The sequence below is a fragment of the Lampetra planeri genome, chromosome 2 (assembly GCF_965212315.1).
Source record: "Lampetra planeri chromosome 2, kcLamPlan1.2.h2, whole genome shotgun sequence".
NCBI lineage: Eukaryota > Metazoa > Chordata > Hyperoartia > Petromyzontiformes > Petromyzontidae > Lampetra > Lampetra planeri.
This window is the reverse complement of record NC_136108.1, coordinates 27,463,608-27,483,407: the sequence shown is the minus strand read 5'-3', so window position 1 is coordinate 27,483,407 and position 19,800 is coordinate 27,463,608. Positions and strand designations below refer to the sequence as shown.

Sequence of the window (19,800 nt, the reverse complement as noted above, 5' to 3'; positions counted from 1 at the left end):
AACATGGGGTTCACCACGGAAGCCAACCGTGGGGCAGGGGTCACCAACCCGGCATGCTGCTCAGTAAACGACACTTTCGTGACCGCTATTCATTATGGACCACCGTCTCGTGTTCGCCACGAGCGTTGCAGCTCTTGAAATATTGAGGTTATCTTTTACCGAATTCGAGCAAAAAAAACCTCTTGTTTTGATTTGCCGACCCCCTGAACTCGACTTCGGCAGGCCTCGCGGTATATAATAAGTAAAGTCACGTAGAATGGAAATGATAAAATAATAAAAATAAAACATAATAAAATAATTCTCACGACGGTTCGGCCACAACGCAAGCAGCCGTCCTCGGGTGAAGAACAGGTCTGTCTTTCTGAAGAACAGGTCTGTCTTTCTGACAGACCTGTTCTTCACCTGAGGACGGCTGCTTGCGTTGTGGCCGAAACGTCGTGAGAATTGTATTTAATTATGTTGTATTTTTATTATTTTATTATTTACATTCTACGTGACTTTACCGAAAGAACCAAGAAGATGAATCCCTGCAGTCACGAAAGCTTTAAATCGAAATTTAAGCCTCTTGTTGTTGTTTTGATTTGCCGACCCCCTGAACTAGACGTCAGCAGGCCTCACGCTATATAATAAGTAGGCAAATAAAAACCCACATCATTGATGGTAGTTGGACGTCAACTAGAGGGAGCTCTGGAGGGTATTAGGTCTACTCTTCCGCACTGACCACACTCCGACCTGCCGATTGACTGTGGTCGTACACCTTGATGCTGCTGCTGCGTGAACAGAGGCGGGGGCCGGTGGTGGGTTTAATAAACCTACCCGTTGTTTCGGCTGCCGTGCCAGGAGATGGAATCGAACCGGTGACCTCTGGCTTGCAAGCCCCCCAGCGTCCTAACCATAACACCGCGGCATTTCTATAAGCGCGGCAAGCCGGGAACCGTTTTGAACCTTTTCCTCACGTTGCCAAGTCACGAATAGTCGAGGGGGGAAAAAGAGATGCGAAACCTGAACTGGTATGCAAATATAAAATAGTGAAGAGTCGAATTTCGCGAAAGGAAAATGTCTGGTGCAACGTGATGAGTGCACGGGGAGCTAGTGAGTCGCCTTGCCGTGCTGGCCTTTCCCTCCCGTGGGCCACGCACAGCAAACGGTATGTGGCCCTGCGCGCACGTTTACCAACGTTTACAACTCGCTACTCTACGGAACGTCTGACAAAAACTTGAGCAAGCCGCAGCGTGTACAACATTCTTTGGCACATGTCGTGACGGGTTCTGCAAGATCCGATCGTGTCTCTTCGGTGATGGCTTCTGGTTGCTGAACGAATAGACTATAAGGTTACATTCATTACACACATTGCTTGCCACAAATGAACCACAATACTTTGCTGATGTCGTCAAAGAGCATAAATCATCACGCAAACTGCGGTCATCCTCGCAGCAGCTTTTTGGCTAACCATCGAACAAAGATGGTCCATTGCATCGCGCGCTTTCAGATGCATTTCTGCGGAATGCTCTTTTCGATATTAGGGAGCCACTGGAGCTTTTCACTTTTAAATCAGCTAGATTGAAAACTCCTTTATTTAAAACTGCTTTTTGTGGTTAGTTTGTTGGCCATACACCACACCTCTGATTCGCACGGTTGGCTACGTACAGGTGCGAAAGAAGTTCAACACACACACATTAGCCCTGCACGCTTTCTGATAATGGAAGCGGCCTGTCCAATTATCACTCGGGAAAAATTGCCACATCTCCACCAAATTTGGCAATTTGTGTTCGAAAGCAAATGCTGGGATTTTTCTTTCTCCTGATGGAACGTGCTTATATTTAGTCATATTATATATATGCATCTGCCTTATCCACACATTGTGTATAGATGTAAGGTTGATATCAAATGGAAGCTCCTGACGTATGGAGTAAATACATTATTTGGTTATACTGCATTGGCAGTAGCGCACAAGCACAAACAGCAATAACACATTCGTCGATAACGCTGCCTTGAAAGGAAATAATATATACAATACCCCGACATTTCAGGCAATGGCGTTTTGTCCTTGCACATGACTTCCACATATGTCATGCGAGAATTAAAATCGCCAGGAATTGTGGTTGTTAAAAAACAATCTCGTGCAATCGCAAAAGAGACAACAATTTTAATTTTAGAACTTTCGTGACTGCAGGAATTATTATTTGGTTCTTTCGGTTAAGTCACGTCTAAAGATAAAATAATAAATTAAATTAAATAATAGAATACGACGTTTCGATTGCAACACAAGCAATCATCATCAGGTATAATGAAATAGCGACATAAAATCTAACCAGAAAACTATAGACAGACACTATGGGAACCTCATTTGCCAGTAAAAATATGATAATTGGTTCTTTACCCTTCTACCTGGCAACAAAACTGACACCTTTTTACAAGGAGTCATGTTTGCATAGACCGCAATACCTGCAGTCATGATACAAACAAAAGAACATAACTCTGATAATGTGCACTGTCCTTAAAGTTGATTGATCCACACCCGAGACAGCTTTCCTTAGAGCCTAGTCTCATATGGGTTGGACCAGATGACGCCAAAAGGCGCACAACTCAAAGACAATGCACCATCAGAGTATGAGAGCTCGGGGCAAGCATCTACACTATGGGAACCTCATTTGCCAGTAAAAATATGATAATTGGTTCTTTACCCTTCTACCTGGCAACAAAACTGACACCTTTTTACAAGGAGTCATGTTTGCATAGACCGCAATACCTGCAGTCATGATACAAACAAAAGAACATAACTCTGATAATGTGCACTGTCCTTAAAGTTGATTGATCCACACCCGAGACAGCTTTCCTTAGAGCCTAGTCTCATATGGGTTGGACCAGATGACGCCAAAAGGCGCACAACTCAAAGACAATGCACCATCAGAGTATGAGAGCTCGGGGCAAGCATCTACACTATGGGAACCTCATTTGCCAGTAAAAATATGATAATTGGTTCTTTACCCTTCTACCTGGCAACAAAACTGACACCTTTTTACAAGGAGTCATGTTTGCATAGACCGCAATACCTGCAGTCATGATACAAACAAAAGAACATAACTCTGATAATGTGCACTGTCCTTAAAGTTGATTGATCCACACCCGAGACAGCTTTCCTTAGAGCCTAGTCTCATATGGGTTGGACCAGATGACGCCAAAAGGCGCACAACTCAAAGACAATGCACCATCAGAGTATGAGAGTTGCCAGGTAGAAGGGTAAAGAACCAATTATCATATTTTTACTGGCAAATGAGGTTCCCATAGTGTAGATGCTTGCCCCGAGCTCTCATACTCTGATGGTGCATTGTCTTTGAGTTGTGCGCCTTTTGGCGTCATCTGGTCCAACCCATATGAGACTAGGCTCTAAGGAAAGCTGTCTCGGGTGTGGATCAATCAACTTTAAGGACAGTGCACATTATCAGAGTTATGTTCTTTTGTTTGTATCATGACTGCAGGTATTGCGGTCTATGCAAACATGACTCCTTGTAAAAAGGTGTCAGTTTTGTTGCCAGGTAGAAGGGTAAAGAACCAATTATCATATAGACAGACATATTAGCAGACAGATATCACCAAGATACATAGAGAGAGCAACACAGGTAACAGAGAGAGGTGATCGTCTCTGTGGGGTGGCCTTAAATAGACAGAGGAGGGCGGACGCAGAGAGAGGGAGGGGGGTTAGAGAAAAAATTAGCATATCAATGAGTGGACAACAAAACGTGGTGCTGCAAGTGCGATGACACGGCAAGCAAGCCTGAAAATCAGGAGAAGGACACACTAAAATTAAATAACCTAGTTAAATATCGAAATGTAATGTAATACAACACAGAGGGTCGGTCAACACACAATTAACGCATAGCCTGGTTGATTACGTATTTCAAAGATTGCTAAGTTAGAATTTAAGTGTGAACATTCCAAAGAGAGGACACAGGCAGAGAGAACAAGTAGTCAGAGAGAGAGAAAAAAGAAGATAAGTTTAAAACTTCCCCGTAGAAGTGGTTCAATCTTAATTTTAGAACTTTCGTGAATGCAGGAATTATTATTTGGTTCTTTCGGTTAAGTCACGTCATTGATATGCTAATTTTTTCTCTAACCCCCCTCCCTCTCTCTGCGTCCGCCCTCCTCTGTCTATTTAAGGCCACCCCACAGAGACGATCACCCCTCTCTGTTACCTGTGTTGCTCTCTCTATGTATCTTGGTGATATCTGTCTGCTAATATGTCTGTCTATAGTTTTCTGGTTAGATTTTATGTCGCTATTTCATTATACCTGATGATGATTGCTTGTGTTGCAATCGAAACGTCGTATTCTATTATTTAATTTAATTTATTATTTTATCTTTAGACGTGACTTAACCGAAAGAACCAAATAATAATTCCTGCAGTCACGAAAGTTCTAAAATTAAGATTGAACCACTTCTACGGGGAAGTTTTAAACTTATCTTCTTTTTTCTCTCTCTCTGACTACTTGTTCTCTCTGCCTGTGTCCTCTCTTTGGAATGTTCACACTTAAATTCTAACTTAGCAATCTTTGAAATACGTAATCAACCAGGCTATGCGTTAATTGTGTGTTGACCGACCCTCTGTGTTGTATTACATTACATTTCGATATTTTACTAGGTTATTTAATTTTAGTGTGTCCTCCTGATTTTCAGGCTTGCTTGCCGTGTCATCGCACTTGCAGCACCACGTTTTGTTGTCCACTCATTGATATGCTAATTTTTTCTCTAACCCCCCTCCCTCTCTCTGCGTCCGCCCTCCTCTGTCTATTTAAGGCCACCCCACAGAGACGATCACCTCTCTCTGTTACCTGTATTGCTCTCTCTATGTATCTTGGTGATATCTGTCTGCTAATATGTCTGTCTATAGTTTTCTGGTTAGATTCTATGTCGCTATTTCATTATACCTGATGATGATTGCTTGTGTTGCAATCGAAACGTCGTATTCTATTATTTAATTTAATTTATTATTTTATCTTTAGACGTGACTTAACCGAAAGAACCAAATAATGAGACAACAATTCTTTTAGAAACATGCCGGTTGTGTTCACAGTGTGTCCTGCACTGCGCATGCACAATAATACGAACGTTACTACTAATAACTATTATTTTAATTAAGCACGCAAGAATTGCATTCACAACCGGTGTGTTTATGAATCGTGGGCAACTGTAAGTTGCCCCGAGATTTGTTTCGGGTCTTTACAATTCACGGTATATAAAAACTATAAGCTATTTATATTTTACCAGGTAAGGCCCATAGATCTACAAAAGAAACCAAACTGAAACAAATAATTTAAAGATCCTCAACGGAGCTTGATAACACCCGTAGCCATTCTGTAGCAGACCTGCTTAGGAGAATGGAGGTGTTGCGTTGAATGTGATTGAAGCTTGGCTTGACATGTGGACAGCAGCAGAAGCTGATGCATATTGGGGAAAACTGCAGAGCATAAACCCTCGATGACCTCTACCCCAGAGGGTTTCCCTGCTCAGTCGAGAGGTGGGTTGGCACTCAACCCACGACCTCGCCTGGTCGTGGCTTTTATCCCGACCCTGACGCCTGCTGTATATTGTTAGTTTAACACGTAGGCTTTCACGACCAATATTATTCATAATCAACGTTTTTGGGTTTAGATCGCGTTATTTATAAATGTGTCGTAACCCTCCACCACCCGACACGGCCAATCAGTAAAAAAGTGTCACGTTTACAAAAGACAAATAGTTCACTGCTTTAGCCCACCGGTGTGTTGAAGCGTGAAACCACAACATTTACAATTTGAGTACGACGTTTCGCTGGTAATTGCATCCAGCATCATCGGGCAATTCGCCAGAAACGTGACACTTTTTTACTGATTGGCCGTGTCGGGTGGTGAAGGGTTATGACACATTTATAAATAACGCGATCTAAACCCAAAAACGTTGATATGTATATTTTTAGTTTGCGTGTTCTCCCCGTGGTCGTGTGGATTTTTCTCCGTGTCCTCCAGTTTTTTCCCATCCACATTTAGAAACATGCGTTTAGAGTGATTTGGCTGCTATACATTTCCACGCGATAAGCCACTTTATTGAGCTATCATTTGCAATAGCCAGTTCGCTTCTTAGAAAGAGCTACATAGCTTAGTGAGCCTTGCCTGGTACAATGAAATTGGTTTAGTTTTAAACCTCCAATTGAGGCTCTAGGCCAGCAGTGGAAATGTTAACTATCCCGCGGTTATGCATGACTAACGATGATGATGAAGATAATAATACATGAGTAACGATATTATTTACATACTCAGTAGATAAGTGACAATCCACCTCCCACACTCCCACCTCCCTCTCCCCCCACCGACATTTCTACATCTTGTCACCAATGAATATTTTTCTTTTTACATCCCATTTGCGACGTCCTATTCCAATCATATTTTGTGTTCTTATTACTGTCGTTTAAATATGTTTTTTGGTTTAGGTTCAACAGTTGTGTTCGCTGTGTCAGCCTCGGGTCTAAATGTTCACACATCGCATCAATTTGCATACGCCGTAAACGATTCTGCTTTCGCGCCCGGGGTCACGCGAGTGATTCGGTGGCGCGTATCGTGAATGGACGAATCAGTTTTTAATCGACGCATCTTTTGCACCCCTACGATAACGCTTAATCGCACGGTCAACAGCAATGTAAAAGCATCCAGCCTCGGTGAGCGGGTGGATCAACAAGCGGGTGTGTCGTTTGCCAAGTGTGGGCTGTTGGTGTGTCTCCCAGATATATAAAAAAAAATCATACCCAGGGGACCGCGTTGCCATGGCGCCCGATGACATTGAATTGTAAATGCGGTTCCCCCGTGGTATCGGCGTGAACGCGAGCACTATAAATGTTTGATGGGCTGCTGCAGAACCAGTGCGGGTCTCACACAGCTGCTGCTGCTGCCTCCTCTGCGTGCGCGCCTCCGACAAAAGGATTTACATGTCGTGAGTAATATTCCTTCACATCGCCGCATCGCACGGCCGCGCATTTCAGCGCTTGGGCCTCGGCGCCGATTGAATTGCGTTTTTCGCTTTTGCTATTTTGTCGTTGCTGTTGGTGAATTTTGTTGCATCGTCTGGTTTGGCTGCATGTCGATCGCGCTTGTTGCAGCGTAGCTTCCATTTTTGTTCAGGCTTGCGAGATCCGTGTGTGTGTGTGTTATTTTTCTCGATGCTCGACAAAGGCTTTTGTGCACTGTTTAATTTCCGATGGCTTAACGTGATTGCACATTATACCGTGCATTAGAAAATGATCGTGTATTTTATTGAAATCAATTTCGGGGGGTATTATATTTAAATAAATACACATTAAAATTGTGATATGCTTATAATTATCAATTTGTATTGCTGTAATGATATTTTTTTAAGAGTCATGGAATATGGTGAATTTTTAATTGAACATTTTCATAGTGCCGCAACTGAACATTCATTAACATTAATATCACGTAATAAATCAGCTGAATTATTAATTGGGTGTCTTACAAATCCCTCTGGCTGACTGTTCATATTGACGAAGGGCAATGCTTTGCCATCACTGCTATCACGTATCCCCCGGTGTGTAATTGTGCGAGATGGCTTTTTTTTGATAGATGAGCGATTTTAACATGGCCCCTACGCCGTGCTGCTCTGTGCTTATTGGTCCACGTTGTCATCTTCCACCTCCCTGCCGAAGCCATTTTTCCAGACAACATCTCCCGGCGCGCAGTCGTGAGCGCCCATCGCATTGCCGTGCTCAAAGATGCAGTGTTCATTATTTGCAAACGAGGGGGAGAATTGTGCGCGGCGGGGTGTGGCTTTCTCCGTCCGTTGTGTTGTCCCATCGTCCGCTTCTGCCCCCCCACCCGCACAGCCCCACTGAGCCGGGCGAAGGAGACCCGGTGTCTGCCGCTCGCGTTGTCCGCCAAAAAGGAAGACGCAGCACGAGAAACATTTAGCTGCCGTTGTGCGGACACATATTTTAAAACGATTTAAAGTACATTTTTATTTTTATTTTGCCAGAGCAATAAAGCTTTTTTTTAGAAGCGAACTGGCCACAAATGATAGCTCAACGAAGTGGCTTATCACGTGGACATTTATAGCAGCCAAATACTCTGAACGCATGTTTATTCTAAATGTAGAGGGGGGAAAAAATCAGAAGGACCCGGTGAAAAATCCATGCGACCACGGGGAGAGAGACACGCAAACTCCAAATATACAGCAGGTGTCAGGGTCGGGATTGAACCTACGACCTCCTGTATACCAGGCGAGGGAGTTAACATTTCGCCACTAGATCCAACCACTGTGTAAACGAGAACCTGTGGGCGTGTAGTGTCCACCGTGTCTGGTGTCTTGAGCCAAATTTGACATTTTACCCTCAAACGACTCGATTGCAATTACGTGCGGCAATGGTTGCCCCTGCATCGCCCCCTTCCTATGAAAGCTGAACAGGACCCTCCTGAAAACGAGTCGCGAGACTCGGCGAGGCGTTCCTGGGTAAGCGAGCGGGGACGATGGTAATAATAATAATGATGATGACGGACAACGATGGTGATTCACAACCTCATCTCACCTCCAGCCACAACCTTGGGTCATGTTATCGTCGAGCGCAACGTTTCTTGAGCATGAGCCGGAACCCACGGTGCTATTCGTGCCATGACTCTACCGGCGGTGTTGCGCCGATTGCTGGGTTTGGTGTGGTAATGATGCGCGCCTTGGCAATTATGCGCATCAGTTTACGTTGCTGCTGCTGCTTCTGATGCCGCTGTTGTCGCCAGGGGGGTGATTGGATGCGCACGGGAGCCGCGTGTGTTGTTCGGCAAGTCGGAGCGCACATCACAACGCCCGCCAAAAAATGATGACGGTTGCCTCGTTTTGTAGAGAGTGTTGTCACCGTGTGAGTAATCTATCGGAGTGTGCAGGCCTTAATATACGCCCAGATAATGGGACATAGGCTCATACCATAAGTTAATATACAGGTGTACTGTGTATGCAAACGAAGATCCCCCGTGTAGCCTTTACAGACTGTTGGGGCAAGTGCTGTTAGCAAACGTCTATCAAGGCCAGCACGGCACATGAAGGGGGTGGGTGGCCAGCACCACGCCCGACCGCCTTTGTCTCCCTAGTGGCGATGTTTATACATTGCACTAGGTACTCATTTGAGGCTGAGTCGACCTAGGGGAGGCCCCGGACCGGTTCAGATAATCGTCACTGGTGTTGGCCGTGAGCGCGCTAACCGCTACGCTACCGTGCCGCGATGAAACCGGTTCGTGCTGCAGCCCACGTTCACTGTCGTTCCCGTCTGCGGAAACATCCCAGCTTAGGAATGGGAATCGTCCTTAAAGGTGACGCACACACACAGACCTGCTCCTTCCTCCGCCGTGTTACACCTTGCATCTCGGAGAGCCACACGAAGGCACCTCCAGGATTCTCGGGGTGAAGTGCTAATGCCTGCAGTCCATCGAGCCCAGACTAAAGCCACCTCCAGGCTTCTGTTGGTAATGTGGTCATTCCATTGGAACCTCATTTGCCAGTAAAAAAATTAACCCGTAAAAACAAAGTTTTTCACTATAAATCCTTTATATGCGTGGCGGCTAGAGTCCTCTCGTCCTCTGGCTTGAGATGGCTGCCACCTATGGGTCAGATGATTGCCTGCCACCATTAAGCAATTGGTAATTAAATAAATAAAAAAATTTCCTAAAAAGTTTAACATTTTTGAATTTTTTTCACGAAAATAAATTGTCACGCACAACGAGTCTGTGTGCAAAATGTCAGCTCGATTGGATCACGGGAATTGGGTTAAAAAACGACCGAAAGATTTGCACGGTCGTAAGCGCGCAAGCAAGCAAGCAAGTGAACTTAATATAAAGGATTAAAAAATATGATAATTGTTTTTTTATTCTTCTATCTGGCAACAAAACTGACAACCTTTTTTTGCAGTGCATATATTATCAGAGTTATGTTTTTTGTTTGCATTATGGCTGCAGGTATTGTGGTCTATGCAAACATGACTCCTTGTAAAAAAGGTGTCAGTTTTGTTGCCAGATAGAAGGGTAAAAAAAAAATTATAATATGGTCATTCTCGAGGCTTTTCAGAGCTAGAGCAAAGTGGCTTTCCTGATTGTTAGGGTTCATTTGTATTGATTGCGGCTCACAAGGTTCGATTAATACATAGTCCATGGTTCTTATTTCAAAGTATTAATCGCATTGTTTTAATAATAATACTTCCATTACCCGGTGTGTATTGCATATTAAAACGTGCGCTTATTTTGTAATTCGTGGACGTATAATAGGAGGTAGTTAAGCAAATATCTTGCCCATTAATTCTCGTGAGTTATTGGCAGGAACGTGTTTGACTGCACGAATAGAGATTAAATAGCGCAGCCGGCCGTGTGAGTGCAGAGTGCACGAGGATGATGTAAAGCAGTCGCCATGCTCGCTGCACTCATACCATTATGCAGCGTGACTGGTCTCCTCCACCATTGGGCATCGCGTGCGTGTGTTTTATTTTTAATGGGAGCCGTGTACGATCGCGCGTGCACGTGCGTGTGGCAATCTGCACGTGCGCGTGAATGTCCGTGCATCTTGGTGTGCGTGCGTTTGTGTCGTGGGGAGCGGCAGCGCAGAGGTTAGCGCCGCTGTTGCGACGAACCCGGCGAGCCGAGTTCGGTGTCCCGCTCACGGACACCCAACGCCGGTGGCCATTATCTGAACCGATCCCGGGCCTGCCGACGGTGGTCGACTTGGTCTTAAACGAGAACCTGGTGCAGTGTGTAAACATCGCCGCTGGGGTGACAAAGGTGGCTGGGAGTGGTTACTTGGCCACCCACCCTCTCGTGCGCCGTGGCCACCCACCCACTCGTGCGCCGTGGCCACCCACCCACTCGTGCGCCGTGGCCACCCACCCACTCGCGCGCTGTGGCAGCCTTCATAGGTGCTGCTACTCCCTCACAGCACTTGCCCCAACAGTCTGTTGTGTATCTCATACACAAGGCAAAAATACCCCTCCACCGTCACTACCCCCACTGTCACTACCCCCCCCCATCACTACCTCCCCCCGTCGTCACCCCCCCTCTCCCCGGTGGAAGTGTTGTCAGAGAGCACACACAAGCAGCCGTGCCAGTGGCTCGCTCGCTGCTCTGCAAATCCTGGCTACGTGTGCATGATTTATCGTCGTGTGCAGTCCCGGTGGCAAGTGGCATCCGAACCGTTCCTGGGTGTCTCTCTAGGGTCACAGTGAGGCGTAATCATTGGCGCTGGGTAGACCTTGGTGGAAAGGTGTGGGGATGGTGGCGGCTCCCACCCTCCCCCCCCCCCCGGTGGTGTCGTGCCACCCTTAATGGGGTTTCTCGCTTTTAGCATTTTTTGTCACCCCCCAAAAATTATTTTTTTCAAATTTGTCTATTTTGGAAGGAGCACACCAAAATATGGTTTAACACCCCCCCCCCACCGCCCTTAAAAAAAAATAACAACATTCATCTTTTGCTAAATGAGGAAAAGTGAAAATGGTTTTTACCCTTTCTGGCAATTAAAAAGGTGTTGGGATGTTCAAACACCAAATAGAAACCCTTTTGCAAGGAATCAGGTCTGCATTAACCACACGAACTCGTGGTGAACATGCAAACAAACATGCTCTGTCTAAGTCTTGACATCTTAATACCTTTCGATTTAAAGCTTTCGTGACTGCAGGGATTCATCTTCTTGGTTCTTTCGGTAAAGTCACGTAGAATGGAAATAATAAAATAATAAAAATAAAACATTATAAAATCAGTCTCACGACGTTTCGGCCACAACGCAAGTAGCCGTCCTCAGGTGGAGAACAGGTCTGTCGATGAGACAGAGCCCAGACGCTGTCTCCTCGACAGACCTGTTCTTCACCTGAGGACGGCTACTTGCGTTGTGGCCGAAACGTCGTGAGACTGATTTTATAATGTTTTATTTTTATTATTTTATTATTTCCATTCTACGTGACTTTACCGAAAGAACCAAGAATATCTTAATACCTGTTCTTTTGCCAGAAAGGCTAAACCCTATTCTTATATTTTCATACTGGCAAGGCAGGTCCCATGAAAAATGCTCTGATAATATATATGCTTTGTCTTTGAAACTGATTGGCCTACACCAGAGACAGCCTTCTTTAAGGCCTCGTCTCACTAGTGCCAGACCAGAGAACGCCAAAAGGTGAACAGCACAAAGACATACTCTTTGGTTCTTTCGGTAAAGTCACGGAGGTATAAAATAAATCAAGACGTTTCGGGCGCAGCACAAGCGTCCATCATCAGGTGGGAAAGCGTGGGTTGCACTCCCTCGTCGAGGAGGCAGCTCTTCTTTTCCTTTTCTACAGTTACATGCTAATCCCTCACATTAACATCATGCTAATCCCTCACATTAACATCACGGAATCCCTCACATTAACATTATGCTAATCCCTCACATTAACATCACGCTAATCCCTCACATTAACATCATGCTAATTCCTCACATTAACATCATGCTAATCCCTCACATTAACATCATGCTAATCCCTCACATTAACATCATGCTAATCCCTCGCATTAACATCATGCTAATCCCTCACATTAACATCATGCTAATCCCTCACATTAACATCATGATAATCCCTCACATTAACATCATGCTAATCCCTCACATCAACATCATGCTAATCCCTCATATTAACATCATGCTAATCCCTCACATTAACATCATGCTAATCCCTCACATTAACATCATGCTAATCCCTCACATTAACATCATGCTAATCCCTCACATTAACATCACGCTAATCCCTCACATTAACATCATGCTAATCCCTCACATTAACATCATGATAATCCCTCACATTAACATCATGCTAATCCCTCACATCAACATCATGCTAATCCCTCATATTAACATCATGCTAATCCCTCACATTAACATCATGCTAATCCCTCACATTAACATCATGCTAATCCCTCACATTAACATCATGCTAATCCCTCACATTAACATCACGCTAATCCCTCACATTAACATCATGCTAATCCCTCACATTAACATCACGCTAATCCCTCACATTAACATCATGCTAATCCCTCACATTAACATCACCAGCCCCGCCCACTTCTTTGCGACCCTTGGGCGACACCCATTTCAAACCTTTTAAAACAGTCTGCCTCAGCAGCAGGCCTTGCTCTCCCACCTGATGACGGACGCTTGTGTTGCGCCCGAAACGTCGTGATTTATTTTATTTTCTACCTACGTGACTTTACCGAAAGAACTAAAGGGTATGGATTCCTGCTGTCACGAAAGCTTTGAATCAAGTACAAAGACAATGCACGATCAGAACACGTATCGCTCGCATCGAGCAGTTGTATCTCTGTGGGACCTATTGCTGTGGAGTGTTGTTATAATAATTCACGTTATTGTTCATCTCGCTGAACGTTCTCACTTTGTTTGATGAAGTGACACTCCTGGACCGGGCCACAAACTCGTCGTTCTCTTTTCTCTGAGCATCGGGCCCCATCCTAATCTTTGTCCAGTTTGGGTGGCAGTAGGGGGTGGCGCAGTGGCAACGCTCGCGCCTCGCAGATGAGAAGGGCCCTGGTCCGATACCCGCAGCGGGGCACCTTTCTCTGCGGAGTTTGTCCCTTCTCCCGCTATTTTGCATGGGCTCGCTTTGCGTTCTCGCAGCTTCCTCTCACAACATAAACAAAAAACACACGATGCCAATCTGAGTTGAAATTGGAATAAAAACACGTGCAAAGATACCCACGAATTAATTAATTCTAGATTTGAAGCTTTCGTGACTGCAAGGAATCATATTCTTAGGTTTTTTCGGTAAAGTCACGTAGGTAAAACATCAAAATTAATGAAAATAAAATAAAACAAAAATCACGACGTTTCGGAGGCAACACAAGTCTCCGTCATCAGGTGGAACCGTCACAGCACGATAGCTGTATCAAGTGAGAGAAATTCCAAGATTACCTTGTTAATTCTAGATTTGAAGCTTTCGTGACTGCAAGGAATCATATTCTTAGGTTTTTTCGGTAAAGTCACGTAGGTAAAACATCAAAATTAATGAAAATAAAATAAAACAAAAATCACGACGTTTCGGAGGCAACACAATTCTCCGTCATCAGGTGGGACCGTCACAGCCAGATTAGCTGCATCAAGTGAGGCAATGATTCAAGATGTAATCCCTTATAAGCAAGTTGGAGGGGGGAGGAGAGGGGGGGGGAGCTTCATTGGCTACCACATTCTGATGAGCTCCCCCCCCCTCTCCTCCCCCCTTCAAATTGCTTATAAGGGATTACATCTTGAATCATTGCCTGACTTGATGCAGCTAATCTGGCTGTGACGGTCCCACCTGATGACGGAGACTTGTGTTGCCTCCGAAACGTCGTGATTTTTGTTTTATTTTATTTTATTTTCATTAATTTTGATGTTTTACCTACGTGACTTTACCGAAAAAAACTAAGAATACCCACGAATTACCCGTGTAGCTGACCCATGCACACGGACAGCTGCCGCTGGGGGTGCCCTTGGCTCGACCGCACGGCAATCATCTCCTCCCTGACTGGCACACTAACGGCCATCGCCCAGCCGCGTGCCGAGTCGCCTTGTGCCGCACAGGGACCGCTGCCAAGAGGGGGATCAACGCTCCGAGACGTTTTGTTTTGCGTCACGAAGCGCACCGTAAATCTGGTTGCGTTCACTCATAGGTCATTAATGAATTGAGCAATTCACAAAAGGGATAATCTTGCCCCGATTAACTAAATCGATGACACTGCATGGGATTTGTTTACAAATGGTCCTGCATCTCGTGGACAAACCTCTGTATGATACTTCGGAAGCTCTATATTTGCTTAGTAATGACTAGAATAGTCCTGCTTAACTTTAGGAATGTACACTGCACTCTAAACATTTCCTAAAAACATCAGTGGTGGACTGGCTGGACTGGCTGTGTGATGATAAACAGCTGAGTTGCCCCAAACTCCATTCCAATCAGATACAGATTTCAACTTATGGCGTGCATCCATTGCCGACAGTGTAAGCACAGTGGCTTTGCTTTTAAATTACAAAGGTTGTTGAGAGTGGACCTTGTGCGGCATGGGGATTAGAGTTTGAAATATGAAGGATTAATTGAGTGTTTTCTTGTCACTGGCCCAGCGCTCGTGTGTTGGGTGTACGTGTGTATGTGGGGAGAGGAGAGCGGTCGTGTGGCGGTTAGCGTGCTATGCTACGAACTTGGCGGCCCGAGTTCGATTCCCGCTTACAGCCAACACTAGTCGACTGAGCCTCATACAAGTAGCTGGTGCGGTGTGTAAAAACATCGCTATTAAGGAGACAATGCCGGCCGGGTGTGACTATGGCCACCCACCCCATTGTGTGCCGGCCTTCATAGGTGTTCACTAAGAGCCCTTGCCCCAACAGTCTGTTAAGGCTATACCGGGAGTCTTTCTCTCATGGCCAACATCGGTGACGAATATCTGAATCAGTCCTTAGCCACCGTTAGGTTGACTTGGTCTTAAATGAGTACAGCGTGTAAACATCAGCTTTGGGGAGACAAAGTGCGGTGCCACCCACCCCCTTGTGTGCCATGCCGGCCTTAATAGGTGCTCGCTAACGGCATTTGTTCTTGTGCCCACGCGTTGTATATCTGTGTGCGTCTCTCCCTGTGTGTCTGTGCGTGCTGTTACACACACACACGCACACACACACGCACACACGCACGCACGCACACACACACACACGCGCACACGCACACACACACACACACGCGCACACGCACACACGCACACACGCACGCGCAGGGTTGAGGTGGCGGGGGTGGCCCTGGAGGCCCAGGCTCCGGCTGCTGCCATGGCCGCCCTGCTGCCCCAGGGCCTGCTGGCCTGCGTCGAGGAGAACAACGTGGCTGGCCTCCTCGTGCTGCTCGAGAGCTGCTCCAGCGTCGACGAGCGCAACGAGGTGAGACCCTCCGCGCCCGACGCAGCCACCTGTACGTATGTACGTTGGACTTCTTTCGCACCGTACGTTGCCAACCGGGCCCACCTTGGTGGGGGGGGGGATTGATGTTCCCATACCTCAGGCTAGATTCTTCTCATTAGAAGACTGAGTCATTTTTTTTTGAAGAGCCGAATGGCTCACAGGGCTATGCCTAATAAATGAGCTTGAACTAATAAATGAACTTGATTTACGCGCGTGAAATGTTGTGCACCTTAAAAATGACATTCGTGTCATCGCTGCCTGGTTTTTTGTAATTTTTCACACATGTTCGTCATCGGAACGGGAAGGGATTAAACGACATTCCCGAGTGTAGCGTGTTGATGGTCTACACCCAATAACCAGCAAAAGGCATCGTATTACATTTTGTTTACTGCACCTCTGTTGTCACCAGTGCATAAAGATCCTTTGTTGTCGTATATCACTCTATTACTACCCTACGGTGGGTGGGGGGGGGGAGTCGGCGCCACGGACACCGAACGCCGCCCCGAGCGAGCGTAGCGTACCGGGCGGGCAGCATCCAACCAATCGCCGCCTCGCCAGGCGACGGGCAGCAACGGCGGTTTGCCGACCTCTTGTCCTCACGGGACCCATCGCGAGCGATGCCGTCCTGGCCGCTGCGTGTCTCGTGGGAGGGAGGCGGGGGGGCATCGACGGTCGCTAAATATACTCGCGCGGATAACTAATCGGGCTTTTTTTAACTCTTATAAAAGTCAGGTCATGAGCCCCCGGGCGCCCGTGCGCACAGCCCCTACATGTCTCTGTTTGGCGTGCTCGACTTCTCCGCGCCCGCGCGGCAAAAGGTGTCCGCGCGGAAGGCATGCGGGGAGGAGCGCCGGTTAGAAATGGGAGAGCGGCCGCGGGGACACCAGCAGCGGTAGGGGCGGGGGGGTGGGGGGGGGGCCGCACGCCAAAACCAATTCTGTTTGACTCACCCTACCGCCAGCCACCGCCACCGCTGCTGTTGCGGCTGCGTTCTGTTTTTAGGAATATTGCGTCAGGCGAGCCGGTCGGCGTGGTTGGCCTATTGCTCGGTGACTTCACTCTTCACAGAGGCTGGGTGAGCGCCTCTCGTATACGGCGCTGTGGAGGACAGGGTTTATTAGGCACAGGTCGTCCTGTGCGGTGAGACTTTCACATTGGACGGGCTTCGTCTTTCGTATATGGCTGTTGTAGATGCAGAGCAACAACCTAAGATTTTCACATTCAGGTTGTCAAGCCAGATAATCGCATTGGGAGTATCGTCAGTTCTGGATGACCACAGTTTTACATTTTTCATTTGTGCATCAGTTATCCGCAGCTGACATGGTTTGTGCGGATGCGGTTTAGGGGGTGGACCGTAAACTTCCTGGAAGATCAAACCCAGGGATTTTCTCCCGTTGGGTCTTTCACGACGGGATGTTTGTTTGCGAGTTCTTTTGAACTCCGTTCAGCTCTCCAAGCTTCATCGGTGTTGAACTCGCATCGTTGAAGGTTCAGCGCATGGGGTCCTAAAGGGCTTGCGTGACTTGGAGCGATGACGAGGGACGTGCTTGAGCTCCTGGTGAATGGGAAGGGGCGATCGTTTTCTGCGATTCGCAGGACTTCCCGGAGGGTTGTGGCGGATGGGCGAGGTAGAGAAGTGCGCTGGGCTCGACTTGAGGGTTCCAGTGATACACCGCATTGCCATGTTCAGTTGGACATGAACAAGTGGAGGAGTGTGACTACGCTGGGCTGTGAGGTGGCAGGCAGGTGGGGCGGCATGGCGCCATGTGGGTTCCTGACCCGTCTGTGTCGAGACCGTTGGGCGTTCATCTTCTTGGTTTTTTCGGTAAAGTCACGTAGAAGGGAAATAATAAAATAATAAAAATACAAATAATAAAATTATATTAAGCATAATAAAATTATTTTATTATTTCCCTTCTACGTGACTTTACCGAAAGAACCAAGAAGATGAATCCCTGCAGTCACGAAAGCTTTAAATCGAAATTTAACCATAGGGCGTTGTCTCCTCATCGGCTTGGGATTTCACCGGGCACTCTGGTTTCCTCCCATGCACACTCCACAAAGAAGGAACAGACTTCAACATTCCATGGATAAACGAATAAGCAGCGCGTATTCATTGAGGTATTATATTTCACAACATCCGTGAAACCAAAAGTATACGTTCTAAAAGAGGTCCAAGTTAAGCGACAATAAAAAACGTTATTTTTTACAAGATTCCAACTTAAGATGTCTGTTTTTTTTCTTTAACAAAAAACGAATTCCGTGAGGGCATTGTTTTTCAATAAACAAACGCCTCGTGTACCACACGTCTCCGTGAGCAGCAACCCTGAACCGGTCACGTATCCAGGGCGGTCCGTCTCTTGTCCGGCATCCGCTGTTGACTCGCCACAAAGCGCCGCAGGGTGCTGCCGCTCCGCGCCGAGTCAGCTGCGATGGGAGTGTGACTCGGCCACGTGCCCTCCAACCACGGACCTGCCCTGCAACATTTTTTCTGTGCATTTGGCAAAAAAATAAAAAAATTACGCGTCGTCATTCACTCACTTCCTCAAGCGCCACCTTGTGATGCAGTAATGATTTGGCACGATTTGGAGTCGCAACATTTCGTTTGTGGATCGATTGTAATGTTTCCTTAATTTTTATCTAAGTTCAACACGACCGTTTAATTTGCATCTCTGTTGCATGAAGTTGTTAATAATTCATTATTTGCGTGTACCATGAGCGTACGAATCAATTTAAAAATGCATGAATCAATCTATCGCTACGTGCCTCGAGATAAACAATTTATTTGTTTCGTGAACCATTGGCTGTGGCTGCATTTGCGCCCGTGCCAATTTACTGACACGGTTGTTCGTGCCTTTACGATCTTCTGAAGTATGCCTTTTTGCAAAGCCTTGGGTGTGAATTGTTGAACAGTGAAGGTGACGACGGTGATGGGGTTGTCACCTTTCTCCTCTGACTGTCCGTACGGCACCGTGAAGTGTGACGCTTCACACCGGATTGCTGCTGCGGCCGTATGCTGCTGCATCTAATAACATCCTGTTGACCGTGACTCATTAGCGTTGAGCTACGGCCATTAGAAGGTCAATCCGCGCACGCTCTCGTGCATGTAGGCCTGCGTCCAGGGCTCATGGTTTTACTACCGTTCATTCGATCATGTGCCAAGCTCCTTGGCACAAATCTGCCTCCGCTTAATAAACATGAATGTTGTGCGTTGCTTGCCGTGCCGATTATAATGACAAGGCCTGGATGTTCGTGCTAGCGTGATTCATCCCCTGCACCCCACTCTCAAGGCCCCCCACTCCCCGGTAGTTTGGTGTCAAGTAACTCTTTTGTAGCTGATATGCCAGGTGCCACTGATTAGAATACTCGACCCAAAAGTTGAATCCCAGTTGGCGGTCCACTCAGCCTGTTTGGATACTTTTTGGGAAGTCACCAGCGGTGTTAATCTACTTCAGGGCCACCGGCGGCCATGAGCGTCGCGTCCCGTTAGTTTGCGCGGGGTTGACGCGTCAGCTGCGAACCCGTGACGCCCCCATGGCTCCGTGTGACCTTTCCCCTGTGACCCCCTGTCCTGCGACACGGCTGCGGCGATGGCGCAGATCGGACAGACGGTGCTGATGCTGGCGGCCGAGCAGGGCTCCCTGGAGATCGTGCAGGAGCTCCTGAAGCGCGGCGCCAACTGCAACCTGGAGGACGACGTGAGTGGCAGTGCCGACACGCCGGCGGGGGCCTTGCCGAACCCGGCCATGGCGGCCGCAACCACCACCGCAACCGCCGTCACAACCACCGCCACATTACACACACGCGCACGCATGCACACACCCGCGCACGCAT

At 46.9% G+C, this 19,800-nt stretch overlaps 1 protein-coding gene across 1 annotated transcript in view; it reads left to right on the top strand.

Moving 5' to 3' along the window:
• Nucleotides 1–19,800, top strand: part of KIDINS220 (kinase D interacting substrate 220) — a 118,350-nt gene that overhangs the window by 16,240 nt on the left and 82,310 nt on the right. Inside the window, exons 2-3 of the mRNA XM_078603257.1 lie at nucleotides 15,789–15,945; nucleotides 19,566–19,664. Of these exons, the coding sequence (XP_078459383.1) occupies nucleotides 15,838–15,945; nucleotides 19,566–19,664 (207 nt within the window). The 5' untranslated portion in view covers nucleotides 15,789–15,837. The remainder of the gene's footprint in view (nucleotides 1–15,788; nucleotides 15,946–19,565; nucleotides 19,665–19,800) is intronic.